Below are 27,975 nucleotides of genomic sequence, written 5' to 3' on the forward strand. Positions count from 1 at the left end.
GCTATTGCAGAGGGGGATTATATATAGTTAGTGCTTCATAGGAAGACCTGTACTGATAATACTGCTGAAAGATCTGTGATACTTATAGGTTTCTTAAAATCAGAACAGTTGTCTCAAAAATAAGAAAATAGGTAATTTTCACTTGGCTTTTATGACAAAGTAATTGTATAGTTATTTAAAAACGACTTTAGATTTTTCTGAGCCAGCAGTCCAAATTTCAGATAATGTATTCAAGATAAAAAAAGAAAAGCTCAGTCCAGACATCCAGAGAGGAGCGGTGTTGGGCTGAATCTTAAGTAGGACATGGACACTTCTTCCATTTGTAAAAGGAAGAAAGGGCTAGAGTCGGGCAGCACATGGACCTTGATAGTTTGGCTGGAATTGGAGGGAGTTCTCTGATGGGTTCTACCTTCTCTGTGTGGCATTTGGTTTGAAGAGCAGAGCTAGCTGCAGGTCAGACATAGATTCAACATGGGGAAGGGGGCAGTAGCCACATAGCAAGTTGGGGTGAGGTCACACAAGCATTCCTGAGGCTTGGAAGACCCAGCTGAGGGTATCACTGTGAAGACCTTGGTGGTCTATGATTCTGTTAGCACGTGAAGGTAGAGACTGGATTGGGATAGGGGATGATTTCCTTTAGAAGGAAGGCCCGTTTGTCCTTTGATGATTCTCATTTGGCAAAAACTCAGTTTTGCAGAAATTTAGCTATCTGCCTTCCCCATGCAGCCCCTGAGGAACTGAACCCTGGGCCAAATCCATGCCCACCCTCAATGCTGCTGGCAGTCCCCCTATGTTTCTCGGGTCATGCCACTCTCCCACCCTCCGGACAACCATCTCACACCACCTCTGTTCTCCTCAAACCTCCAGGCTCCCCATTGCCCTCTCCTCAGCAGATGGCCTTGCTTCCTGCTTCCCGGCAGCCAGGGACTGTCAGTTTCTACTTAAACACACACACCACTTCCTGCCTTCGCCTGTTCACAGAGGCCCGTCCTTCCCCTCTTCAGAGCTCATTCCTCTCGTGGAGCTTTGGATCCTGTCTCCATTGGCCCTTTCTGTTATTTCTTTTCTCTCCCATAGTTTCAGTCTTTCCCTCTCAGTGGAATTCCTCTCATTTTTATTTCTTCTCTGAACTTTTCCTTGAAGTTTAACATGCAGATTATAAATAGGGCTACAGTGTGATGAATTTTCACAGCTATGAGATGAGCACACCTGTGTGCCCCAGTGCCCAGATAAAGACAGCACATGACAATGATCCCTAGAAATTCCCTCGTGCATCTTTCCAGTCATTAGCCCCTCTGTCTGCTCTGTTGTTTAACAGCATCAGTTGATTTGCTTGTTTTTCAACTTTCTGTAAGTGGAATCATTCGGTATGTGCTCTTCTACTTGGCTTCTTTCAAACTCAGTCATTAAATGTTGGTCTCCCATAGCTTAGTCCCAGGGCCCTCTTCCCTTTTCACTCGTTCTTGGTAGGCAGTCTTACTCTCTCCCCCTGTTTAAGTTACCATCTAAATGTTAACGGCTCACACATGTATACCTTATAAAGTCCTGATCTCTTATCTCAGTGCCAGTTCCATCCATCCAGCTGCTGTCCTTGACATCGACTTTCAGATATCACGAGCATGTCTAAAATGGAAATCACAATCTTTGTCTTCAAACCTTGGTCTTTCTAGAGTTTTCTGTCTTACTGAATGGCTCCGTCTCCATCCAGTTATTCAATTAAAAGACCTGGGGGTCATCCTTGGCATTTCCTTGTCCCTCACCCATTGTACTGAATCTGTCACCAAGTCTGATACATTTTTCTCTCATCTCCACCATTGCTTTAGTCCAGATTGTGATCATTGTTTCCAACCCAGATGACTAAGATGATCCCCTACCATGTTTACCCCTAAATGCTCTTGCTTTCTACCCATCCGTTAATTTCTGTACTTTAGCTACAGTTTTCTATTTAAAATGGAAATCTGATGTTACTACCAAATTTTAAAACAAAAGCTAACCACTCTGGAGGCTTCCACTGCTACTAAGATAAAGATCATGATGCCTAGCTTCTACCCTCTCATCTGGCACTGAGCATCTCCAGCCCCGCTGGCCCTGTTGTGTCCCATGCTTGCCTCCTGCCCCTCACCATGGTCCTCCACGTGTGCCTTTCCCTCAGGTTGTGTATCTTCTCTTCACCCTGCAGAGGCCTCCTCTAGATCTGAGCTCAGCCATCAGTTCAAAGTGGTCTCCCCTGACCTCTCATCCCTGACCAGGTCAGCCTCACTTCCAGCCCAGCCTGAGGTGCTCAGAGCACTGTGCAGGGCTGCTTTGGAGAATTTCACATAGATTTATTTGACATTTCTTTGTAGACGCCTTTGATTAACGTTGTCTCCCCACTAGACTGTGGCTTGTACTCGGAAAGGGACTGGCTATGATTCTGCACTGCTGAAGGCACGGAGGCTGACATAGGTTAGACACTCAGTAAACATTTGGTGCTTGAATGACTTTCGAAGACAAAGAGATGAAGGAGTTTTAGAGATTCACAAATTTCATAAATTCTCTGCAGTTTCTGCTGATCAAGGAGCTTGCATTCAAGAGAGCAGGGAGAGGAGCACAACAAAGGAAGCATGTGCAAAAATGAGCACAATAATTCCAGGCAGTAAGTGGTAATGTTCTGTATAAAAATTAAATTAAGCAGAAAGAGGTGATCAGAAAGGTGTGAGGGCAGAGAGGTAAGTCAACTGAAACTGACAAGCCCAGGAGCCGCTTTCTGGGAAGACAGCGCATGTGCTGAGGCCTGGATGTTGAGCAGATGCCAGCTCCCTGAGGACCAGGAAGAAGCTGGGCAGGGGGCTCATGTGAAGGTACTGAGGGCACATGAGGCTGGCAAGCTTGAAGACTAGAAAGGAGACGAGGGAGGCTGATGTGTGGTTTGCAGAGAGTGCGGGAGGTGAGGTTGGAAAGAGGCGGTGGCTGGGCCACCTCCAGCTTGTGAGCCAGTGAGAGGATGTGTGTTCTAAAGAGCAATGGAAGGATTAAGCAGGGCAGTGATGTTCTCTAACTTATATTTTTAAAAGATAAGGGTGACTACTGGTAGAGGTCCAGTTGTGGAGGAGCAAGAATGAAAGCCAGTGAGACCCGTGGTTGAGAGGCTGTTGAAATAGTGCAGGCAGGAGGTGACCGTGGCCTGGACAGGGTGGAGCTTGTAGTGGCCATGGAGAGATGCAAGGGCAGGGCTGGGTTATGTTGTGGAGAGGAGGTAGAGTGTGCAGTGATTTGCATTGGTGGGGCTGGAGGAAAGCAGAATTAAGGACAATGCGTCTGGATGGATGTTGGTGCGCTTGACAGAGATGGGGAAGAATGAGGAAGGAACAGTTTGAGGGGAGATTCGGTTTGGAAATGTGGTTGTAGTGCTTTTCGGCAGAGATTATGGAGCAGTCCAGGGCTAGAGATAAAAACGGGAGCCAACATCTAGAGAGTATTTTAGATCACGTGACTGGTGAGATTACTTAGAGGATATAGATTCAGAAAAGAAATGATCCCAAGCAGGAGCCCTGAAGCACCCCAGGATTTAGAAGTTGAACAGAAGAGAAGTCAGCAGTAAAAGGAACAAGGAGTGGCTAGTGAGGGGCAGGGACGGGCCAGCTAAGAAAGCAGGTGTTTCCAGCCCTGTCTTGGGGCCCTGTCCTGACAGAGGCAGGACATGTTGGGAAAGAAACATGTTTTCAGTGGCATGTTGGGAAAGAAACCTGCCTGCAGGTGTGGGGCTGTGGTATCCAAAACAATTTTAAGAAGGAAGATACTAGAACATGTTTGTATGAGAATGGACCTATAGCTAGGATGGAATTGACAGAGGCAATGAGAGGGAATACTTACAGGATTCCATTTGGAGAAGGCCCAGGAAGTGCACTCACGGGCACAAGCGGAAGGGCTGGTCTTTCCCAGGAACAGGGCACCCCCTGTTGGAGTAGAAGGTGTGAATGCAGGTGGCCTAGTAGATTTGCATTGGGAAAATGAAGGGCTTGCCATCTAATTGCATGGTTTTTTTTTGAGACAGAGTCTCACTCTGTCGCCCAGGCTGGAGTGCAGTGGCATGATCTCAGCTCATTGCAACCTCTGTCTCCCAGGTTCAAGCGATTCTTCTGCCTCAGCCTCCAGAGTAGCTGAGATTACAGGTGCGTGCCACCATGCCCAGCTAATTTTTGTATTTTTAGTAGAGACAGGGTTTCACCATGTTGGTCAGGCTGGTCTCGAACACCTGACGTCGTGATCCACCTGCCTCGGCCTCCCAAAGTGACGGGATTACAAGCGTGAGCCAGTGCGCCCAGCCTGCTTCTATTTTCTTAATCAGAAACAGGCTCTTGGCAGGTTATTAGCCACGAGTGCAGGAGTTAGAGGGAAGATGGGAGATTTGGGAGATTTAAAGAGAGAGGAGAATGATGAAGTAGCAATTTAAAGTATTGGGAAAATGTGTGTACTGAAGACTTTTGGAGGAATTTAGGGGCACTCCAGTGCCCATTTGAGATATGTGGTCATGAGTTAAATAAACCTGGCATTATTCAGCCACTTGGGTGCGTGTATGGATAAGTGGAGAGTTGGGTTTGAATAAGGTGCAGTGTCACTGAGAGTAGGTGGGGCCAGAGAGTTCTGGTGAGCACAGAGAGAAGCTGTGGACAACAGACAGGGAACAAAGGGTCAGGCCACTGGGTGCAAGCCTACTGCTTGAACTTCCTGGAGCCAGTTAGCTGGAAGGGGAGGGAGCACCCAGTGTCCAAGAATGGGTTGCTCAACACAGATTTGGGAGGGAGCACAGTTTCTAGAGCTAGAATGTAGCCATGGAAACAGTGATGATGACAAAAGAGAGAGGTGAACCTGGGTGGAGGGAGGGCATAAGGAACCCAAGCCAGCATGGAAGCCAGGAAGTAAAGACAAACAGGGCCACATTAGTAGGACAAAGATTGAAAGAGGACTGGAGGTCCTGAGGGAGCAAAGAAAAGGTTCCATAGGATTAACAGAGCAGAAAGCTGGAACAGGATGTTTTGGTTAAAGGCTAGAGTTTCACTGAAGATGGACAGATTGCTTACAGACTTCTAAGTGAAAAATGTTGAGCCGTATAATGATATGGCTGGACTTGCATAGGTTGGTGTTGTCAGTGGAGGCAGAGGCAATGTTTATTTAGCTCTGTAATTTAGAACGCTCTTATATTCTTTCTTACGGCTTAAGATCGTCATACAGGGATTTTCTAAGCCAGGGGTCCCCAACCTCTGGGCCACAGATGGGTACCAGTCCATGGCCTGTTAGAAACCAAGGCCACACAGCATGAGGTGAGTGGTGGGAAAGCCAGTGAAGCTTCATCTATTTATAGCCGCTCCCCATCGCTTGCATTACCTCCTGAGCTCCACCTCCGTTCAGATCAGCGGCGGCATTAGATTCTCGTAGGGGCGTGAACCCTGTTGTAAACTGTACACGCAAGGGATCTAGGTTGCACGCTCCTCATGCGAATCTAATGCCTGATGATCTGTTACTGTCTCCCAACACCTCCAGATGGGACCACCTAGTTGCAGGAAAACAAGCTCAGGGCTTCCACTGATTCTACATTATGGTAAGTTGTATAATTATTTCATTATATATTACAATGTAATAATAATAGAAATAAAGTGCACAATTTAAGTGTAATGCACTTGAATCATCCCAAAACCATCACCCCTGCCCCCAGTCTGTGAAAAAATTGTCTTCCACGAAACTGGTCCCTGATGCCAAAAAGGTTGGGGACCACTGTTTTAAGCAAAGGCTTACTGGCTTACATTTTATTATGGAAAATTTCAAATGAACGCAAAAGTAGAGAAAAACACAAAATGTACTCCTATGGGCCTGTCACCACAGGGGTTGAACCCAGGTTCAGAAACCGTGAGCTTTTTGCTGTTCTTATTTTGTCTACCCTCTCTACTTTTTTGTTCACACAAGAAGCCAGTTTATTACTTGAGTTGGGTTTTGTTGAATGACCACAGGTCACATACTGGGTGCTGGCAGTCTTACCATAACATGCAGTCAGCATTTTTGAAAACAATGTAAATATATAATACAGTTGTCTATCTTTTAGTTTCCAAAGTTTGTTACTTCACATTTTGACTGGTTGATAATTTATAGTGTGTGTGTGTGTGTGAGAGAGAGATAGGCCAGCATGTCTGTTTGTATTATCCTCATTATATAAAAAGAAAACAGATGCAAAGTAGTGTTAGGTAACATGTTGGCCTGAAGTTCCAAGATTAAGTGGGAATACATTTTAAAGTTCCTCTTTCCTGTTCCCTTCTCTTGGCTGAACTTCATTCATACAGCGTCTGCCCTCCGTCTCACATCCCCTGTCTTTCTAAAGGCATCACTGGCCCATCCCCACAACAAGCTGTCTCCATGCCAGTCCCAAGTGCTTGTAAGACATTGTTCTATACCTCCCTGGCACTGGGCTCTGCACCAGTGTGCCTTTCTGCACACCCTTTTCTTTACCAGCCTGGCAATGGGATGTTAGTTGCAGCGCGGTGCTATTCTCTTCCTCAGTTGGTGGTGACAGCTGGGTCCCTGTGCCTCTAGTTCTTGCATGGAGGTCATAGCCTTGTGCAGAGCAGGACAGACAAGGCACTTGGCCTCCTGCTCAGTAGTCGGCATCTGCTGGCTGAACACTGCAGACATAGTCTGATGTCAAGGCTGAATGGCTGCTAATTCCTTTAGGAGTGTAACTGGATTTTTCTCTCCTGCCCAATCAAGGTGATTAGTCTTTATTTCATATCCAGCCTGTGTTGAATATAATCCAGTTCAGAGTCCACTTTGTGGAACATCGATTGTAGCTTACCAACCTCTACCTCCACATAAATAGTTGGCATTCCTCTGATGCTCTGGTCATCCCATTAGGGCTGCTGCAACCAACTCCTGCAGCCTCGGCCCTATGCTGGAGTGGTAGTCCCCCCTCCATGCAGCGGGTTCGCCTCTTCTGCCACTAGAGTGAGGAACTTTTGGTCTGAACAGCCTTCAAGGGAAACCAGCATCATTCTCCCAGCCTGTTAGTCCTGTACTCGCGTCTTCAGGTTCCCCTTTCTTATGCCATGGCCCAGAGCATGTATTCTCTCAGGATATGGTTTCCTTGAATTTCAGACTCAGTTTTTGACTTCCTTGAATCTCAGCATCAGTTCTTTATTAGCCAGTTGCCCTCAATTTTAATTGTACTGAAATACTAGTACTGATTCAGTATTCTGTGGTATCACAAACTACAGGGAGAGAGGAAAGGCTCCTTTTCATGAAAGGTGAGGATTTGAGGTAGATGGGCTAAATTTTAAGCTTTTGTTTTCTTGGTTTTCAGCTGCACTGTCATTTTGTTGTTTGAGTTCTCCTCCAGTGTCGGTCGAGTGCACAGGATGCTGGGGGGCATTCCTGAGCTTGCAGGTGCAGGCTCTGAGTTTGTCCTTGGCAGGCTTCCTCCTCAGGTCAGAAAGAGGGACTTGTAGTCGTGTGAGATGTCCCCTTGAAAGCCCCAGTAGGATGTTGATTTTGAGACATAAGGGGGAGTCTGGAGTGAGTGAGAGACAGCCTTGGGAACGTGGTGCGTTCAGGATCTGTGAGCTCTGTGGGGTTCCATAACCTGTGTAAAGCCTCTGGATTTACAGCTGCCTCTATCTGTGTGGAAGAGTTGGGTGGGGGCTGTGTTAGGCGAGTCTGTACTGGAGATCCTTGCTGTGTGTTGGCCTTTCTGTTCTTTGGTTGGTCACATGGAAAATTTGCCGGAGTTTCTTTTATCTTTCTTTTTCCTACAGAATGCACCTTACCCCTCTCATCCCCCCACCGTGCAGTGAGACTTACAGACAGGTCTGAGAATTTTATCTGGAAGGAATAGCAGTGCCTGATTCCTGAAGAAGAACTCTGGTGGGAGGTCATGTCGGACTCCCCTGTCAGGGACCTTGGTGTTGAACTGTTGCCCTTCTGAGCAGAGTTGGACTCTCCCGAGGCTAGGCTGGAGGAGTACCCTAACCCTGGCAGCTTGATTCCTGGAGGGGGCTCTGGAAGACACCCCTGCTGGGGTTAGCTTGCGAGGCAAAGAGCAGAGCGCAGTGCTGCTTCCTTTGTCTTCTGCTTGTCCCTGCCCTGCAGCCACTGCCTTCGCCTGCTGTCCAGAGACCTCTTCCTGTGCTCATTCTCCTGTGCTCAGGATTGACTGGGGAAATGAGAGCTGTTTCGGGGATTATATTCGTTTCAGTCACAGTTGCCCCTCTATGTGGTGGTCCTGGGATTAGTTTGCCATTGCCAGAAGAGCAGGAAAGGAATATCTTAGCATTCACACATTTTTTTAATCATGAAAATTTCAACCATATACAGTATTTTACAATAGAATATTTTAGAGTAGACTATTTTATTCATCTGTTTATCTCTCACCTAGATTCAGTGGTTACAATGATTTTACCACATTTGCTTTGTCTGCCCTTTTTTACTTTCCCTTTTTTTTGTTTGTTTGCTGAAGCATTTTAAGTCACACATATCAGACGACATGTCCTGTTGTTCCTGTTCTTCACCGTGCATCTCTAAGGCTATAGACATTGGTTTATATAGCTACAATGACATGATCACATAGTTAACAGCACACAGTGTAATCTCATACCCCTAATCACATTTCCTTGACTGTCCTCTTTTAGCAGCTGGTTTGCTTCAGATTCCAAAGAAGGTCCTCAGATTACATCTGATATGTCTCAAGTTGCTTTCATTTAGAGCAACTCCTGCCTTACCGGCTTTTTTCCCCCGTGTGTCCTTATTGCAAAAAAAAAAGGACAGTTGTGCTGTAGAGTGGCTTACCTTCTGATATTTTGCTGCTTGCTTCCTAGTAGTTCCTCTGTCCCTTCAGTTCTTTCCATTAAAAATTAGCTCCAGAGGCTTGATTAGGTTTTACTTCAGTCTTTTGGCAAGAATGTCTTCAGGGGGTGCTGGGTGCTTCCCATTGCACCACAGCAGGAGGCACAGGTGTCTGGTTGTTCCTCTTTGAGTCATACTAAGATCGATCCCTGGCTTCAGGTGGTGACAGCCTGATCCTGGCAATGTCAAGTCTCGGATCAGCCTTCCAGCCCCTTTTTTCACCCATTGCTTTTCATGGTCTGAATCAGGTGTTTGATGAGGAGAATGCACATATTAGCTGGTTGTTTCTTTGTCTTGAAACAGAGTTCACAGAGGAAATAGGATAGATGCTTCTCTCCATTTAATTACCAATTTTCAGGGTAAAAAGTTGGGCCCCTAGTTAATTCCGATTTTGTTCAGTGCCTTGGGTCTCTCTATCTCTCTGCCTGCCTGTCTGTCTCTTTCTTCCCCATTCTCTACCGTCATTATGAGCTCCTGGGGTTTGTATATTTAATACGTCTCACTCGATTGCCTTTCTTATTCCTTTTGATGCTCCGTTGCATAATTGGCTCTGTGTTCCTTTGGCACGGCCCTCATGCTTTCTGGCATAACAAGATGTCCCAAGCTCATTTTGTAAGTGCTACTCTGGCTTTGAACCCAGCCATTCCTCCAAGGACCCCTTGCCTCTTGGTGGGGAGAGGATTTAAGGGAAGGGGCTCTAGGTGTGCTCATTGCTATCGCTTCTTATTGCTCCCAGGTCTTTTTGGTGATAGCTAAAAAGAAAAAAAAAGTGAATTCAAACTGGTATCTCTGAGTCAAATTTTATATTACAGAATTTTTTCTTAACTTTGATTTTATATTTAAATCTAATTTTTCTTACATTGAATCTTGGCTCCTAACAACTTTAACATAAACTACTTATTTGTATTAACCTACTTTAAAATACACCAGTAGCAGTTAAATTGTTGAAAGAAGTGTGATTTCTTTGCAGCTTATTTGTCAAAAGAATATGTTCTAGGTATGTACAATCAGTATACTATGCTCAAAAGCCATTTGTGGCTATGTCACCAACATGATAGGTTTATTCTCTTTATTTTGTTTTAACATTCATTTAATTTTATTTTTTAACTATAGAAACATATGTTTCCAGAGTTATATAACAGTATACTCAGAGAAGTCTTAACTGTATTCTCCCCCATAAGTAATCATTAAATTAAATTCTGAATTATCTTTCACCATGCTTATTTATTTTATTTATTTATTTTATATTTTATTTTAGATAGGGTCTCACTCTGTTGCTGAGGCTGGAGTACAGTGGCACAATCTTGGCTCAGTGTAGCCTTGAACTCCCAGGCTCAAGCCATCTTCCTGCCTCAGCCTCCTGAGTAGCTGTGACTACGGGTATGTGCCACCATGCCTGGCTAACTTTTTAATTTAATTTTTTTTGTAGAGACAGGGTCTCCCTATGTTGCCCAGGCTGGTCTCAAACTCCTAGCCTCAAGTGATCCTCTCACCTCGGGCTCCTGGCATACTGGGATTACAGGCATGAGCCAGTGTGCCAGGCCAGAGTTTATGTATTACCTTCCTCTTTTGCAGAAACGGTAGCATAGAACATATACTATTGTGTACCTTACTTTTTTTTTTTTTTTTTTTAACTTAACAGTGTGACCTGGGTTCACTCCATGTCAGTGCACAGTGCTGGTCCTCCTTCCTTTTTGCCTTATGAGGAGGTGCCATACTCGATTCGGCTAGTTCCCTATCGATGGCCTTGGGTTGCTTGCAGTTTTGCTGCCAAATACTGCCTCAGTGAATAACTGGGTGTATCAGTCATTTCCTATTTTTACCAATGTGTCTTTAGGATATATTCTAGAATTATTACTGGGACAAAGGATAGATGCAAACATAATTTTTGTAGATATACAGCCATTTTTGCAGAAATTTTGGGTACCTAATTGAATTTTGTAATTGTAACACTTTCACCTATAAGCAGTCCAGTTTATTTTACATTTTAACATTACATCTCCTCAAACACCCATTCATGTTCTCTTTGTATGGAACATATTAAAAGTGTTATTTTAAGAAGACCTATTGATTTCATTTAGTTAATTTTAAAGTGTCACTGCGTATAGAATAAAAGAAATGAAAAGATTGCTAAAACATAGTCCTAAACCTTAAAAGATTTCAGAGTGAATATTTTGAGATTTATTTTCTTCTTTTATCTCCTCCTTATTCTATTTGTTGTGTATTTTGTCCCCTGTAGGCTATCAAAAGACTGGAAATAAGGCACTAAGAAATGTACCTTTATCTGCTCCACCAGAATGAAGCAGGACACGTGTGTGGGTGCCAGAGGGTGTCCTGAAGTACTGTATAGATTTTCAGAAAATATTCACTGAACACCTCTCATTGCCAAGTTATAACAGAGAGCAACGCACACAGTTCCTCCTTCATGGCACTTACATCCTAGTACAGGAGACAGGTTAAAAACCAGGGAACAAATACGATAATTACAAGTCGTGTGGGCTTTAAAGGAATCAAAGGAGATGAAAACAGAGTCTAGCCGGGGGGCCTCTTTAGTTAGGGGAGGGGCAGCTGACCCACAAAGCTCTGCACAAAGTAGGGGAGGGAGTGGCTTAAGTGCTGGGAACAGCATGTACAAAGGCCGCGAGGCAGGAAACACTTAGGGTGTTTGAGAGCTGAAAAAGAAAGCCAGAGGTAGGAATCACAAGGAGTGAGGTGGGGAGAGGGGCAGGTCAGGTGTTTGAGTTAAGGATTGGGATTTTATTTTAAGTACATCAGGAAATCATTGAAGACAAGTAGAGAATGACATTTGATACGAACACATCATGTACTTATTCTTTCTATAGATTAGAAGGCAAGTCAAATACGATGTTTTATCTCCAAAAGCAGCAATGTTGTACCTTCTGAAGTTCAAAGTGGAGATCGTTTTCATTGTTCCTTTGTACAGGACAGCTGGTTTTCATACTCACATGTAGGTCTTTTTGAGGATTTCTTTTCTCTTTCAATAATGTTCCCCTTGATGTTGCTCAGATAATTACAATGAGTGGTTGTAATTGGATTATATACTTGAGCTGTAAACAGGAGCATGATATCTACAAATTCTCTCCTTCAGACCTGCAAATCCAAGAGACACATCTCTGGAAGATAAGAGAGCTTCTTCAAGACCAAAAAAGGTTTGTGTTAACTGCTGTCACATTTATATAAAATTAATTTTGGAATCAATAGCAGTTTTCCAGATAAAAGCATTTTCAATTTATTTATTTACGTTTCTATTACAGGAGACGGCACGATACCCATGTAGGGAATTCCCCAAAGCAAGGCTTGCCATACCTGGACCCCGAGGAGCCTGCTTGCTGGAAAGGCTTTCCTATCTGATGTGCAGGAGGCAGAATGCCAAACTGACTCTTCAAGGGGCAACTGCAGGGGCTCGAGACCAGCCAGCAGTATCTCATCCTTCGATACAGGGGATATACTGTACAGTCCTTTTTCTAGAAGTGAGAAGTACAAGATTACTCTACAAGAGGAAGATTCCAGGGGCTCAAAAACGCAAAGGTTTGCACTTTGAGAGCCCCTTGGAATGTTGACAACTCAGGATCTAAAACAAAGTTCTATGTTAATGAGTTATAGAATTCACGTGGAAGTCAATGTCACTTTATAATCAATAATAATACTGAGTGAGGAACACTATGCAGGAAGAAACCTTCCATAGAAAGACAGGCAGGGAAAAGCTTAGGCCGACCTTAAACTTAGCTAATAGAGCAAGCCTGAGATAGACTGCCAAAATGGCCAAATAAGAGACTCTATGAAATAACAGTCTTGTAACTGTAGTAATTGTAAGGAAATTTTCTCCTCCAAATCACGATACCAAATAGGAAAAATGATCTACAAGTGCCCCATGTGTAGGGAATTTTTCTCTGAGAGAGCAGATCTTTTTATGCATCAGAAAATTCACACAGCTGAGAAGCCCCATAAATGTGACAAGTGTGATAAGGGTTTCTTTCATATATCAGAACTTCATATTCATTGGAGAGACCATACAGGAGAGAAGGTCTATAAATGTGATGATTGTGGTAAGGATTTTAGCACTACAACAAAACTTAATAGACATAAGAAAATCCACACAGTGGAGAAGCCCTATAAATGTTACGAGTGTGGCAAAGCCTTCAATTGGAGCTCCCATCTTCAAATTCATATGAGAGTTCATACAGGTGAGAAACCGTATGTCTGTAGTGAGTGTGGAAGGGGCTTTAGTAATAGTTCAAACCTTTGCATGCATCAGAGAGTCCACACCGGAGAGAAGCCCTTTAAATGTGAAGAGTGTGGGAAGGCCTTCAGGCACACCTCCAGCCTCTGCATGCATCAAAGAGTCCACACAGGAGAGAAACCCTATAAATGTTATGAGTGTGGGAAGGCGTTCAGTCAGAGTTCGAGCCTCTGCATCCACCAGAGAGTCCACACTGGAGAGAAACCCTATAGATGTTGTGGATGTGGGAAGGCCTTCAGTCAGAGTTCGAGCCTGTGCATCCACCAGAGAGTCCACACAGGAGAGAAACCTTTTAAATGTGATGAGTGCGGAAAGGCCTTCAGTCAGAGTACGAGCCTCTGCATCCACCAGAGAGTCCACACAAAGGAGAGAAACCATCTCAAAATATCAGTTATATAAAACGTTTTGCTAAGAGTTTAAAATCTTAAAACCCATAAGTGCCACTAGGAAGGAAACCCTGTATATACCTACATTGACCCAAGAAATATTTACAGCAATCCCTAGCAGAACATTGTTTCTGAGGAGGCATATGTGAGATTGATTTGTTGGTTCATGCCAAGTGTGTTCCACAGGTTGACTTTGAATGTGGACCTCTGAGCGTCTGCCCAGGATGGCTCTCAGGTTCCAGTCACAGATGTCGCTTCCTGGGATTCCAGCGCGATGCCTCCATAGTTGAAAGACTACACAAAAAGCCACGATCATAGCCCGGCCTCCTGAGTCACCTTCTATCTATGCTTTGCTTAAAAGCTATCCCAGATACTCCCCCTTGAGGAGCTCATGCCCTTCCTTCCTCTTTATTCGAGCATACTGGCAATGCATTGGAAAACAGACAGCTCCCACTAAGATCACCTTCTGGTATTTCTGAGGTTACCACTTGATTTAGCCCCTACCTATCTTTCCATATATCCTATTATTTCTGAACCCACTCTACCTATATGTCCTCAAAATCCCCATGAGTATCCATCCCTTCCTAGATGGCATTAACTTTCATTTTAGATTTTAGGTGACTCAATACCCATTCACTTAGCCTATCAGAAAAGTCATTGGCAGACATATATGTCCTTGAACCTTTTTTATTTGTGTGGATTCTGCTCATCACTGTCTCAGACTTATTTTCTAGTGGCTGCATCACATATTTTTCACTTGAATTTTTTTGGAAATAGCTGAATGTAAATAGCAGGGAGGAAGAAGCAAGCAAAATGAGAGCTTTTCTTCATCCAGAATTGCCCTCTGGGCTCCTTTGGTAACAGATGGCACTCCTTCCTAGCTAGGGAGACCTTATGAGAAGTGGATGGTAGGAGGAGTCACTAATGTTTCATTTCTATTTCTGTAATCTTGGGCAATAATGCATAGGAGTTCTTGATACCCCTTCATTGATTACTGTGTATCAGTTCTTTTTTAGGCATGAACGTCTTTATTAATCCATCATTCTTTTCTTCATTCAACAAATATGTATTGAACACCTCCTATATGCCAGGCACTGTGCTAGGTGCTGGAAATACCACTGATGAGACAGACAAGGTCCCTACTCTTGTGGAGTTTACTTCTGGTGGAGGAGACAGATGATAAGTAAACAAATAAATAATGTAGTTTGAGATAGTGATTAAGTGCTATGAAGAAAATAAACTAGGGTGATGATTTAGTGGTGGGCTGGGGTGGGGGTGGGGTGACATTAGCTAGTGGTCAGGGAGGCCTTTCCGTAGTGGGATGTTGAGCTGAGGCCAGAGGAGAAGCAGCACTCGCTGGCAGAGCACACAGGCTGCTTTGGGGGATGAGCTGGTGCGTTTAAGGAACAGGCCAGCACTGGCATTCGCGAGCGGTGGGGAGGGGGAGAGATGCCGAGGTGCTCAGTGTCCTGATTTTCATAGGCCTTTTTTCGTTTGTTTTAATTTTTGCTAGATTGATATTAAAAACTCATGTGGAGGAACTCAAGGAATGTTTAGAAGACCAAAAGTCCCCAATGACAGGAACAAAAGCAACCAATTTTTAACTTTGTTTCTCTTCTCATTCCTGTTTTCATTGATTTCCCACATGTAGTCCTTTTGCTCAGGAAGTCTTTGGGGAAATTAAGGATCTTTGAAGCTCTGAAATAGGTGATCAGGTTAGTGGTGTCTGTCAGCTGACTAAGAGGTTGGAAAATGAACTACTCAAAATAGTCACAAAAATACTGAAAGTTTGATTTTTCTCTCCATATTTGAATTAATTTTTTCTGTTTGACTGGAAGGGGTTTTTGTATAACTAAAACCTCAGCGCATAAAGGAGATTTAAAAGGAGCACACGATTTAGTGGATGGGCCATGAAACTAGAGATGGGATTTGGGGGTGAATTTGTCAATATCTGGATTTTAATCCAGACATCTCTGCTAACAAGCCTTTGGTAAGTCACTTCACGTACTTTTCCTCCTTTTTACAAAGAGAGGGCTGGCTTAGTTATTTGCTGAAGCCCCTTCCAGGCCTGAATTCCACAAGTACGATTTACTGTAGTGTCTTATCACTCTTTCATGTCACAATAGCGTGGAGCATTAGAGAAAAGCCTAGACTTTTAGTTGATAGAGAGCCAGTTGAAATATCATTGATAGAATTTTAGTTTTAGGAAAAATTGGTTTGATTTCTAGCTTTATTACTATTAGGTATGTGAGCTTGGGCAAATTGCTTAATCTTTGAGTCTAGTTTTCTCTCAAAATGAGAACATTAGGCTAAATGATTTCCGAGTTTCCAGCTAGTCCTAGAGTTCTATATTTCTACATAGTTGAATTATTTTATCATGCTGTTGCTGGGGAATATGACTAACCCTTTTGAAGCTACTAATTTTATGTTGAGCTTTAAAGTCCATAATTGTTATCTTCAGAAAATATTATTTGACCTACAGTATGTCCAAATCAATTTAATAAAATCGCTTTATAACAGGGTTCTGTGCTTGACATGTAGTTGTGTGAATTCAGTGGTCGTATGTGGGAGTATGGGTATGGGTGTGTGGTGGAGAATTGGCTTGCACATTAAGCCCAGGGTGACCATGTAATTTATTGTCCTAACTGAGCACTTGAGAGTGAAGGGAGGGGGTGCTGTTGATACTCACATCTGGACAACGAGCCTAGAATGGGCCTTTCTCAGGCACACCAAGGTGTGAGGACACCTTGGTCTGAGGTCACAGCCAGACAGGTAATAAATGACTCAGGTCAGGAATAATCCAACTGGAGAGAGCACAGTCCACTGAGAGGACTGCCTCAGCTCGGCTGCAGCTCTGTGTTCACGGTGGAATACAGGCCCACAGCTCTTCTAAGAAAACACCAACCTTGATTTTCACACACAATTTAATCTTAAAATATTGGCAGCTAATTCCTTTTCCTTGGGTGATCCATTTTGGTGCTTTCTGTGATCTTCCTGGTGCCCCTTGGCAGTTCCTCCAAGCCTTGCCCTGGCCCCTGCTGACCGCAGCCCATGCCCGGGAAGGCGTGAAGTGCTGTCAGCTGAAGCAGAGGGGGCCCACGTTCTGTGCCACAGTCAACAGTCTGACTGGCTGTGGCGTCTACTAGCTTTGAGAGACAAGTCTGCATTGCAGTTCCACCATTGGGATGGGAGCAACCCAAACTAGCCCTTCTGATGGGGGTGGGGGGTGGGGGCAGGGTTAGGTCATCTGTGATGGGATCACTCTTGGTGCCTGCTAGGATTTAGGGTGTGAGCCAAGATAAGTCCAGAATGACTGCATGGTTTCTAACTTTGAAGCCTGAATAAACGGCAGATTGCCTCTTTCAGATAGGAAGAACTCTTTGCATCAGAGTCCAACATTCAGATAGTCTACTGTGTGAGAACGTGGGCACGGCTTGTCAGGCCATCTCAGAAATTGAAGAGGGATTACTTTGTGTTGTGTGAGCATGGACATGATGCCTTCCAAGGGACCTTCTAGCTCTTGGCTCTGTTCTTAAAATTTTTGAATTATTTATCAGTCTTTATACAATGTACTGATATTCTCAGAAATTTGAAAAACTAGGTGAATGGAAAGCAAGTATCAGAAGCAGATGGAAAATATACTCAGTGGTAAAATCTAGGAAAAGATGAGAAAGGTTGATACTACTACAGGGCAAGAGCCATATATAAATAGCAAAGCTGAGTTAAGATCTATGGATTAGAGGAAAAGAGGAAAAATGAAGATGGTACAGCACTTGATCTAACCGTATTCATTTTCTTAATTTTTCTAAACCTCAAGTTTCTCATCTCTAAAATGATTTTGAAAATACCTAATTCATGGAAATGTTGGGAGAAGTAAATAAATGTAAAATGCCTAGCATTTAGTGATACAATGAATTCCTATTCCCAGTTGCCTATTGAGGAAAAAGGGTCATGTTATTTGGATTCCTTTTTGTTTTGCTGAGCACTGGTGGGTTTGGATATCTAAAATTGGGGTAGGACCTGGAGAGGGCTGAATTGCTCCACATGATAAGAGAGAGAACTTGAATCTCCTGGGGTAGTCGGAGGTAAGAAAACAAAGGGTAGACTTGAGTGGGAGAGGGGACCAGGGTGGAGTAGGATGGTCTGAAGTTCTGAGCTCTTGTGTAGAAAACTTCGTGACCACAAAGTCTTTCCCTAAAGTTAGGGGTGTTTGGCATGGTGGATTTCTTATGGAAACTGGTGGAAGGGCTGAGTGCTGTATCCAGGGTGAAATGGGGCAACACGTAAGTACTACACATAAATGTAGGAGCCAGAAGAGGGTGCCCCTGAGAACAAGCTCCAAGGAATGTGCAGAATATGCAGAAATCTTCAGGGTAGCTAAAAGCTTCTACAGGCCATGGAATTAATGGAGTTTTGAGTCAAGTTTACCCAAACCCCTAAGGGGCAGAGAGGCCTGGGATATCTTTATTTCCACTCTCAATGTACATGAAGTAGAATAACTTTATAATCATAAGTTGAAACTTAAGAATTTTATCATTCTCATTTTAACATATTACAAAACACATGAACAAATCCAGAGATCCCAAGGCCGTGTGTTTGTTTATGCCAGTAAGAACTTGGCGTAAATATTGGTGGAAAATGACACTTATACCAAAGCGATTTTATTGCTCAGATTTAGGCATATGTAAATAAACTGCATTTCTAGAGTAAAGTAGCACATATAGATTTTGTGTATTTTTAGGGGGATGTATGCATTTTATAGACTCTGTACCTTCCTAAATACTACATGTAAATATGGCTTTGCTGAGAGACCAACTTTTCCTCCCCCTCTTAATTCTTTGCTGGCCCTGATCCAGGTCTTCTCTGCATCGTGAATTATGGTGGGGGTGTTGTGTTTACAGAATTTTAAAACCTAGGACCTGCAGACAGCTTTTGGGGAGGTCTAGAACCTTCTTAAGTTATGTGCAGAATTTTGTGTACATGTAGATCTATGCATTTTTCTAGGAAAGGGGGCTTATGTTTGTGACTCTAAGAGATAAAGAACACTGGCTGGCATATGGTTACTCCTGAGGGGATCTTGGGAGGCAAAAGGGGTGTGTAAGTCAGTGGAATGGATAGGAAACGATGGGTATATTAAACGGAGGAAAAAAGAACACACTGCTGTGTTGTGAAGAAAGAGGGAAAAGGACGCTGGCATAAAATGGAAGGATACATGTGCATGTGTTGTTCACGCTGGGCCCAGTGGGTAGGCTGTGTGGCAGTTTCGATGTCATAGGCTTAAGACAACAGTTCTGCGAACAGTGTATTAAAAGAGTATAGGTGAGGACAGCTGAGTATTCAGAGGGGACTGGCTGGACGTGGAAGGAATTGGCCACCTGAATGGAAAACACTAGATCTCAACTGAATCTTTCTTGGTTACGGAGGAGGCATTTCTCGCTGTAAAATGGGTGAGGGCCCCAGTACTGGTGTGGGTTGTATTTAGGTTCTCAAATAAACCTATTCATATTGCTTGATGCTGTGTTCTCCCATGTCTAATTTTTATGTCCTACCTCACTTGCCTGGGATCTCTGACTGTTTAAGTCAGTCCTCTTTAGTCTTCATCCTATCTGTCCCCAAAATGTCTTTTTTTTTTTTTTTTTTACCCCTCATACTCTTCCATCCCTGTGTGCCCCCCTGCTTCCCTTTCTGAGATAAGGTCAAGACCCACAGGGACTTAGTCTCAAGGGTAAGTCCTGTTTCTACAGTCTATGGAGGATGATGGGAGAGTCTGGTAGAGCAGCAAGCCCTACTTCCTGGAGCTGTTGTTGCCACGTTGTTATAGTCGAAACAGGCAGTGTCTGGAAAGAACTGAATCCTCTGTGTTTTGCTTGCCTCACTTGATCCAGTAAACATCAGGAGAAGAAATGAAAAAACAGGAAAGGATAAGATGGCAGGAGTAAGTTGAAGCATATTGTTAATCATAGTAAATGTGAACTGGTTAAATTCAGCTACTTAGGGACATTTTCAAGTTGATTTGTAAATGACATCACAAACGTGTATGTGATGGTTATGGGAGACCACCTAAAATAAAGGGGTGACCCAAAAGGCTGACAGTGAAGGGGTGGAAAAAGATCAGGAAATGCTAAAAGAAAGCAACTGGTGGTAGTATTGTCAGTCAGTTTATGAAAGGAATAATTTATCAAGAAGATAAATAGTTATATACTTTCATTAGCTCACAACATAGCTTTGAAAGATAGAACATGGTGAGAAATTAAGTAATTCCCAGTCACAGCAAGATACGTTAACCCTCATCCATCAGAATTTGAAAATCAACTAGACAAAGAAGGATCTGGCTATTTAACTAAACACTGTTACCAAACTTGATGTGTCCACTGTGTGTGAACTTTGTGCAGCAGATCCTCTTGGAATGGTCGTGGAAATTAACCATGCTTTGTGCCAGAAAGAAAATCTCACCGGATTCCAAAATGTAGAAATCTCACAGGTCATATTCTCTGACTATAATGTAATAAAAAATTGAAGTCACTGAGAAAGAGCCAGAAGTCCTGTCCATTTCATCCCAAGTTACAAATAAAGAGGAAATCAAGTGTAGAAGAGATGAGTGGCAGAGATGGCACTGTGGGTCACATCTTGTGGATGGGGCTGAAATGAAAACTTTCATAGCCTTCAATTCATTTATGAGATAAGGAATATGAAACTAAGCAGTCAAGCTGGAAAAAATACTGCAGGATTTTTAAATTTTACCAAATGACTTTTGGGCCTTCTCCAAGATCATCATATGCTCCTGTTCCTTTCACTTGTTAATGTACTGAGTCATTTTGAAATATAAGGATAACATCTTTTATGGTCATAAAGTATTACATCCTTCCACCTTTGGTGGATTTTTGAAAATTTGCTCGTGTGTAACCTTAAGAGAGATTCTTTAGTTATGAATTGATTTAATCAGGGATTTAAAAGCTTTCTATCCTCCTTATTCTGGAATAAATTAAATGGCACAGGTTAATATCTGTGCCCCTGGACTGTGTGGGCAGTATTCATACAAGAAGAAATAATAAAATTTGTGCCCCACTTCACTTGCCTGGAGCATAAATTAAGGTAACATCTCATATTATTGTTTAAATTAACCATCTGATCCTTGAAAGTGATAGAACTCATCCAAAATGGCTCAGATCCTTGAGAGTGGAGCTTAGAAGCTTTGACAGTGTTTTTGTTCTTTTCAAAACTAATAGGTCAATTTAGATCTTCCTCCCTTATTTTTTTGATAATTTATAGTTTTCTAGGAAAAAACCTCCCTTTTTGGGGGACCTTCAAATATATTTTAGAGATGTATATAACTCTAAATTCTTAAATCTCATTGGCATTTTGATAAAACCTTTTCTTACACCTCCCATCGTATGTTTTTCCATTTTTTTCTTTATTGGACTTGCCACCCTCTCTACTTCCACTGCCCCAAAGAACCAGACATTGGCTTTGGTGATCACTTCTGCTGGGGTATTTTCCTGTCTTATTTATTACTTTCTTTTATTATCACTAATCATATCCTCTTCCCTTCCTTAATTTAGCTTGTTATCTTTTTTCTAAAACATCTTTTTTTAGTTGCTAGAATCCCATGAATTAATCCCAATAGGCTTTATTTTCAATGATCTAGTTCAGGGGTCAGCAAACTATGGCCCATGGGCCAAATCTAGCTCATCTCCTGGTTTTGTATAGCCCCCAAGCTTAAAGTGTGTATGTTTCTAAATGGTTTTTAACACATTGATATTTTCTGAATACGAAAACTTAATGAAATTCGCGTTGTGTCCATAAATAAAGTTTATGGGAACAAAACCACGTTGTTCCATTCTTGGCTTGTCTGTGGCTGCTTTGATGCTGCAACAGCAGATTTGCAACAGAGATTGAATGGCCCCCAGAGCCTAAAATATTCATTCTCTGGCTTTTTACCAAAAAAATTTCCCCATCTCTGGTCTAAGTCACTTGTACCAACCAGCTGGAAGTTTCCGGAGAAGGAAAGGAGGGAGGCTGGTGCTTCTAGACAAAGTGCAAAGAAGGATTTACTGAGATTGGGAAGAGAGGTAGGCTCCATGAATGCTGGGGACTACCATTATATGAGATGCTTCAGAAGTGGGAGAGCCAGGATGGCTCCTGGCTGCTGAGGACTCGGTGCTGTGCCCGAGAACAAATAGCCGCATGCAAGCCTGACCTGGAGGAAGGAGGGCCCTTCTGGCTGGCCACTAGCATCTGTGTAGATGACACTGGCTTCCACACGGGCTGCTGAGCACCACCAGTACAGGGCAGGGCAGAGGCCTCTCTCTTAGACAGTCTTGGTACCACACAGGAAGCACATTCTGTGAGAGCAGACTTGGGCGGGATTTGATTCCATTTAGACAAATAAATGAGACATTTTATGCATTAAAGGTTGTAAATAGATGGATACCATTAAACTTCATTGTATTATTCAGATTCTTTGTATTGCATTTACTGTTTTCCTACTTGATCTTGAAAGTGTTTAAGGGAACTCTCTTCCACTATGCTTCTGGTTTAATTTTCTCTGTATTTCTAATTCTGTGTAGTTCACTTTATAAATATCCATGATTTTGTTTCAGTTAGTTTTTTTTTTTTTTTTTTTTTTTTTTTTTTTGAGATGGAGTCTCACACTGTCACCCAAGCTGGAGTGCAATGGTGCGATCTCGACTCACTGCAACCTCCGCCTCCCGGGTTCAAGCCATTCTCCTGCCTCAGCCTCCAGAGTAGCTGGGATTACAGGCACCAGCCACCATGCCCAGCTAATTTTTATTTATTTATTTATTTTTTAGATAGAGTCTCGCTCTTTTGCCCAGGCCAGATGGCAGTGGCGCTATCTCGGCTCACTGCAACCTCCATCTCCTGGGTTCACGCCATTCTCCAGCCTCAGCCTCCCGAGTAGCTGGGACTACAGGTGCCTGCCATCGCGCCTCGCTATTTTTTTTGTATTTTTAGTAGAGACAAGGTTTCACCCTGTTAGCCAGGATGGTCTCGATCTCCTGACCTTGTGATCCGCCCGCCTCAGCCTCCCAAAGTGCTGGGATTACAGGCGTGAGCTTTTTATGTGTGTAAAATACCAGGTTCATCCTGTTCAATGGTGTTTGCTTGAGTTCTACGTTGATATACCTACCTTCACTCATAATTTTGTTGTGTTTGACTAACATGTTTATCTCTTAAAATTATCCTTTTGTAATTTTGTATTTGGGGAAAAGTATGACATGCACACATCAGAAAATTCAGAGAATAGTGTAGCCTGACTCTCATTCTTGATTCCCAGATCCCCTGCCCCAGAGCAGCCACTTTCCAGTGTGGCTTTCCTGAGATGGTTCCTGTATACGCTAACGGAGGTGTGCACGCACATCCTGCTGTTTCCCAAGGACATGATTGCATTCTGTGCATGTGCTGTAGCAATGTCATTAATTTTCAGTGAGCAGTGCTCCTAGTGACTGTTAGCTACCAGTGCTTGCATTTTTTTTTTGATGGCTCCATTACTTCCTGCCATATGGAAGGCCTCAGTGCGTATCACTAGGCCTCTGTTGATGGAAGTTCCCCTGTATTTTCTTCTACTACTTTTAGGCTTTTGTTTTTTATATTTACATCTTTGATCCATCCACAATCTTTTTATTTTTTTCTGTAAGGAATATGGTAGACTCAAATTTTTTAAATTTCCCTGGCTGGTTAGTCAGTTATTCTATGACTACTTACTAAATCTTTTCTCCACGGATTTGAAATGCCAATTATATTACAAGTCAAATTCTTATTTGTATCTATTTCTGTTCCAGCCAAATCCCAACTTTTAATTACTGGGGTTTTTGTTTTGTTTTTTTTTTTGAGACAGAGTCTCGCTCTGTTGCCCAGGCTGGAGTGCAGTGGTGCCTCCCAAGTTCAAACCATTCTCCTGCCTCAGCCTCCCGAGTAGCTGGGACTACAGGTGCCCGCCCCCACGCCCAGCTAATTTTTTGTGTTTTTTGTAGAGATGGGGTTTCACCATGTTAGCCAGGATGGTCTCGATCTTGACCTCGTGATCTGTCCGCCTCAGCGTCCCAAAGTGCTGGGATTACAGGCGTGATTCACCATGCCTGGCCAGTTACTGGGCTTTTATTCTTTAATATTTGCACAGCCATGCCCTTTATTACTTTTTTTCCCAGATTTCCCCCATCTTTTCTGAAATGTTTGATCCTTTCCCTTTAAACTCGATTGTATTTTGTCTTACATATGTGTTTTGTAAACAATACAGGATAAATTTTTTTGACTGAATGTTAATTCCTCTTTTTAATAAGGACACTCAACACGTTATCCTTTTTTGGTGATATATACTAATTTTTTTTTGTTTTTTGAGACGGAGTTTCGTTCTTGCTGCCCAGGCTGGAGTGCAATGGCGTGATCTTGGCTCACTGCAACCTCCACCTCCCAGGTTCAAGCCATTCTTCTGCTTCAGCCTCCTGAGTACCTGGGATTACAGGTGTGCGCCACCACACCTAGCTAATTTTTGTGTTTTTAGTAGAGACGGGGTTTCACCATGTTGGCCAGACTGGTCTCAAACTCCTGACCTCAGGTGATCCACCCACCTCGGCCTCCCAAATTCCTCGGCTGGGATTATAGACATGAGCCACTGTGCCTGGCCAATATATACTAATAATCGAATGAGTTATACTATTGCCTGTTGAAAATGCCAAAAAAAAGTATGTTTGTGTTTTTATAGTTTAAGTAAAATAAGTACAAACCTCAATTCCTCAGGGATAGGAACATCTTATTTTGGAGGAGGGGACAGGGTGTTTCCATTTCTTAGAGTCACCGCTGGTCCATACATCCCGCTGTTTCTGAGTTCTGACTCAGCTTTGCATCTTGACTCTCATGGACTCTGCTGCCCTATGTGTTACTCCATAGACACTGTGGACTCAGGCTGTGTGTTGGGGGGTGTCCTTTACTGATGGTTTATAGCAACGGGAGGGTTCCGTCTGCATGCAGGAACTGCATGTTGAATGATAGAACTTCTGTTCTTGCAGTCTCTGGCCATTCCTGTCCCTGAGGAGTCCCACACCTTCCCTCACAGCAGGCCATAACCTCCCCTGATGCTGTTGGGCCTCTCTTTACCTTTTTTGGGGAGGGTGGTGACAGGATCTTGCCCTGTCACCCAGGTTAGAGTGCAGTGGTGCTGTCAGCTCACTGCAGCCTCAGCCTCTGGGTTCAAGCAATCCTCCTGCCTCAGCCTCCCAAGTAGCGGGACTATAGGCATGTGCCACCACACCCAGCTAATTTTTAAATTTTTTGTAGAGATGGAGGTAGCGGGGGAGGTCTCGCTTTTTTGCTCAGTCTGATTTCGATCTCCTGGCCTCCAGCCAGTCTCCTGCCTTGGCCTCCCAAAGTGCTGGGATGACAGGCGTGAGCCACCACACTTGGCTTCCTTCCCCATTCCTGATCTCCTCTCTCCTTCCTAACCTGCCTGCTTACCCTAAATCCCCCAATTCCTGCTATGTCTTATAGAGAGCAATCTAGCAATGGCCCTTTCTTCTTCATACCATCTTTGGCTGCACCCACTGTGACCCATGCCGATAACCACACACATTACAATGTGGTTCTCAACCATGACAGAACCTGGGAAAGACTCGGAGGACTGCTAGTGAGGTTTAACCTGCTTTTATCTCCTGACTACATAGATGTAAGTAACAGGATGCATGGCTGAAGAGTTAACGTGTGGTTTTTCCTTTCTTCCTCTTCAGGACAGCTGGAGGCCAGGCTCCGTGGTTGTCCTTAGCTGGGTGCGGCACTGCTAGGCCCTGCAGGCAGCAGGAGGGCCCCCCGTCCCTGGGCCCGAGGAGTCACCCTTAGCTGGGGTTGCCAGATAAAATGCAGACTGCCTAGTTAAATTTGAATTTTAGATACGTTGAAAAATATTTCTTGTGAATCTGAAATATGCATTTAACTGGCCGTCCTGTTTTTATTGGCTAATTCTGGCAGCTCTGCCCTCAGGGAGGCTGGCAAGAGGTGCTAGTATTCCAGAAAGGGGTGGTGCAGGACAGTGTGGGCTGGGCGGAGACCCCCTTGGGTTGGGATGTGGATGTAGAGAGGCCTTTCTTGTTCCTGCAGTAAAGAGAGAAGCTGCATGCCCCTGAGGACATGCTCCCAGGAGGGACAGAAGGAAAGAACGTTGCAGGTTCACCAGAATGAATCAGGTGCTGCTTATCTGGGCCTCAGGGAATGGCTGCGTGGGCCAGGGCACCAAGCCAGGGCTCCCAGGCCATGTGGCCCGCCCCCCTTGGAACCACAGAGGACACTAGATCAACTTTAGGTCACTGAGTTGTGCAAGGTGGAACGTCTTGTCAGCGGCGCTCCCCCAGCGACAATGGAGCGGAGATAGCGGTGGACCCATGAGACCACCTGCAAGACTCCAGGGAACCCATTTTCTGGAATTTTCCAAGTTGTTTTGGAATAATTCAGAGGGGAAGAGGTGGCAGCCCTGAGAGGAAGCTACAGGACCACTTTCCCCACGGCTGCGCAGATGGACGTGGGTTGGAGAGGAGCTGCTCATGCTCAGAGCTCATCTGGATTTACTGATTTACCCCACACATGGTTCGCCCATCTGCCATGCACCGAGCACCCTTCAAGGGCTGCATGGATGAGAACAAACACGGCCTTGCCGGCGTGGAGGTCACGCTCTGCAGGGTGGAGACCCCTCTCATCTGCAGGGCCCCTTTTGTCATGTCACAGGGATGGGGGGAGCCCACTGCGGGTGTGATATGCTGACGGGCATCTCTGGCTTTTTAAGTATTTTAGCTCCGTGGCTGTGCTAAAAGCCATATTCAGTCCCTATTTTCCTCTTATTTATTTTGATTGACAAAAATTGTATATATTTACATACAAGGTGATGTTTTTGAAGTACATATGCATCGTGGGATCCCCACAGGATTTGACCCTCGTACAGAGCAGAGCAAGCCTCCTTGACAAAGGGAAAGCAGCAGTGAAGGGTCAGAGGTGCTAATGAGGTGGAGAGGAAGGGGAGGCGCTTGACGGGGAGCGGCACATGCAGAGGCCTGGGTTGGAGGGGCTTGCTTGACAGACAGCAAGAAGGGGCAGGGAAGGAGGCAGGAGTGTCGGGGAAGGGAGCTTGGAGAAGCAGGGAGGGGATGGCCGTTCAGGGCCTTGGTTAGGGTTTCAGTCTCATCCAAGGACAGTGGGAGCCCCCAACTCCCCCCAAGTGGTTCCAGTTAGGTGGGGGCAGTGCTACCAAGTGGAGAGGGGTCTCCACTTTTTGGAGGTGGGAGGGAAGGCACAGAGGTAATGAACCAAGGAAAGGGTCGCACAGTAGCTGAGAAGTGAGGAGGCCAGCCCTGGGGGCAGGCGGTGGCAGAGATGGGCAGAGGCAGATCTACAGGAGGGAGATTTGGGAGAAACAATCCATAGAACATGCTAGATTGGATTTGGAGTGCATGTTAGTTTCCTATTGTCACTGTCCCAAATCACTACACATTTGGAGGCTTAAAGTAAATGTATTCTCTAGTAGTTCTGGGGGTCAGAAGTTTGGAGTAGGTCCAAGGTGTCGGGACTGTGCGCCCTCCAGCCGCTTTCAGAGAGCATCTCCTTCCTTGCCTTTTCCAGCTTCTAGAGGCATCCACGTTCCTTTGTCCCTTGGCCCCGTCACTCCGACTTCTGCTTCTGTGGCCACGTCGCCTCCTCTGACTCTAAGCCACCTGCCTCCCTCTTAGGAGGACCCTTATGATGACACAGGGGCCACTCAGATCATCCAGGACCATCTCCCTTCTCAGGGTCCTTCATCACATCCGCAGGGCCCCTTTTGCCATGTGGGCAACATTCCCAGATTCTGGGGATTGGAGTGTGGACACCTTTGGGGACCGTGAGTCTGCCCACCACAAGGAGTAAGCAGGAGGGACTCATCCAGGAAGATTCCCAGTGTCTGGCTCATGCCACGGGATGGTGAGTCGTGCAACTTTTTAAAGGAGGAAACATCAGGAGAGGACCAGGTTTGAATGACTTTGAGTTGAATTGCTTCCCAACATCAAAGAAGACATCCAAGTCAGCAGAATCTGCAACTGTGGATCTCAAAGGAGAGTCCTGGATGTGTGTGTCATCCGTGAGCAGGCTGTGTATATACATAGTCTCTATATAGACAGGAGGTTATTTTAAGGAACTGACTCATGCAATTGTGGAGGCTGGCAAGTCTGAAATCTGCAGGGCAGGCTGGCAGCCGAGCCCCAGGGAAGGGTGGATGTTGCAGTTCCAGCCTGAAGGCTGTCTGAAGGCAGAATCCCCTCTTCCCGGAGAACCTCAGTCTTTTTGTCCCAAGGCCTTCACCTGATTAGATGAGACCCACCCATAGCCTGGCAGGTCTTTGGCTTCACTCAGGGGCTACTGACTTCAGTGTTCATTGCATCCCAAAAATACCACAGCAACATCTAGGCAGGTGTTTGACCAAATATCTGGGAACCATGC

General features: G+C 44.3%; 2 protein-coding genes across 11 annotated transcripts in view; both read left to right on the plus strand.

Moving 5' to 3' along the window:
* Nucleotides 1–16,031, plus strand: part of ZNF664 (zinc finger protein 664) — a 42,017-nt gene extending 25,986 nt beyond the window's left edge. For 4 of the 9 annotated variants that reach the window (XM_063614733.1, XM_055238040.2, XM_055238034.2 and 1 more), the window contains 2 exons: nt 11,972–12,032; nt 12,138–16,031. In XM_063614733.1, coding sequence (XP_063470803.1) covers nt 12,737–13,522 — 786 coding nt within the window. In that variant the 5' untranslated portion in view covers nt 11,972–12,032; nt 12,138–12,736 and the 3' untranslated portion in view covers nt 13,523–16,031. Of the gene's footprint in view, nt 1–4,034; nt 4,152–5,520; nt 5,579–10,120; nt 10,243–11,101; nt 11,318–11,705; nt 11,831–11,971; nt 12,033–12,137 lie in introns of those variants that run through there. The other 5 variants (XM_055238037.2, XM_055238036.2, XM_055238035.2 and 2 more) reach the window with 5 other exon arrangements.
* RFLNA (refilin A) overlaps nt 1–27,975 on the plus strand; it is a 331,789-nt gene that overhangs the window by 11,308 nt on the left and 292,506 nt on the right. The window lies entirely within an intron of this gene.

This window comes from Symphalangus syndactylus, chromosome 13 (assembly GCF_028878055.3).
Source record: "Symphalangus syndactylus isolate Jambi chromosome 13, NHGRI_mSymSyn1-v2.1_pri, whole genome shotgun sequence".
Lineage (NCBI taxonomy): Eukaryota > Metazoa > Chordata > Mammalia > Primates > Hylobatidae > Symphalangus > Symphalangus syndactylus.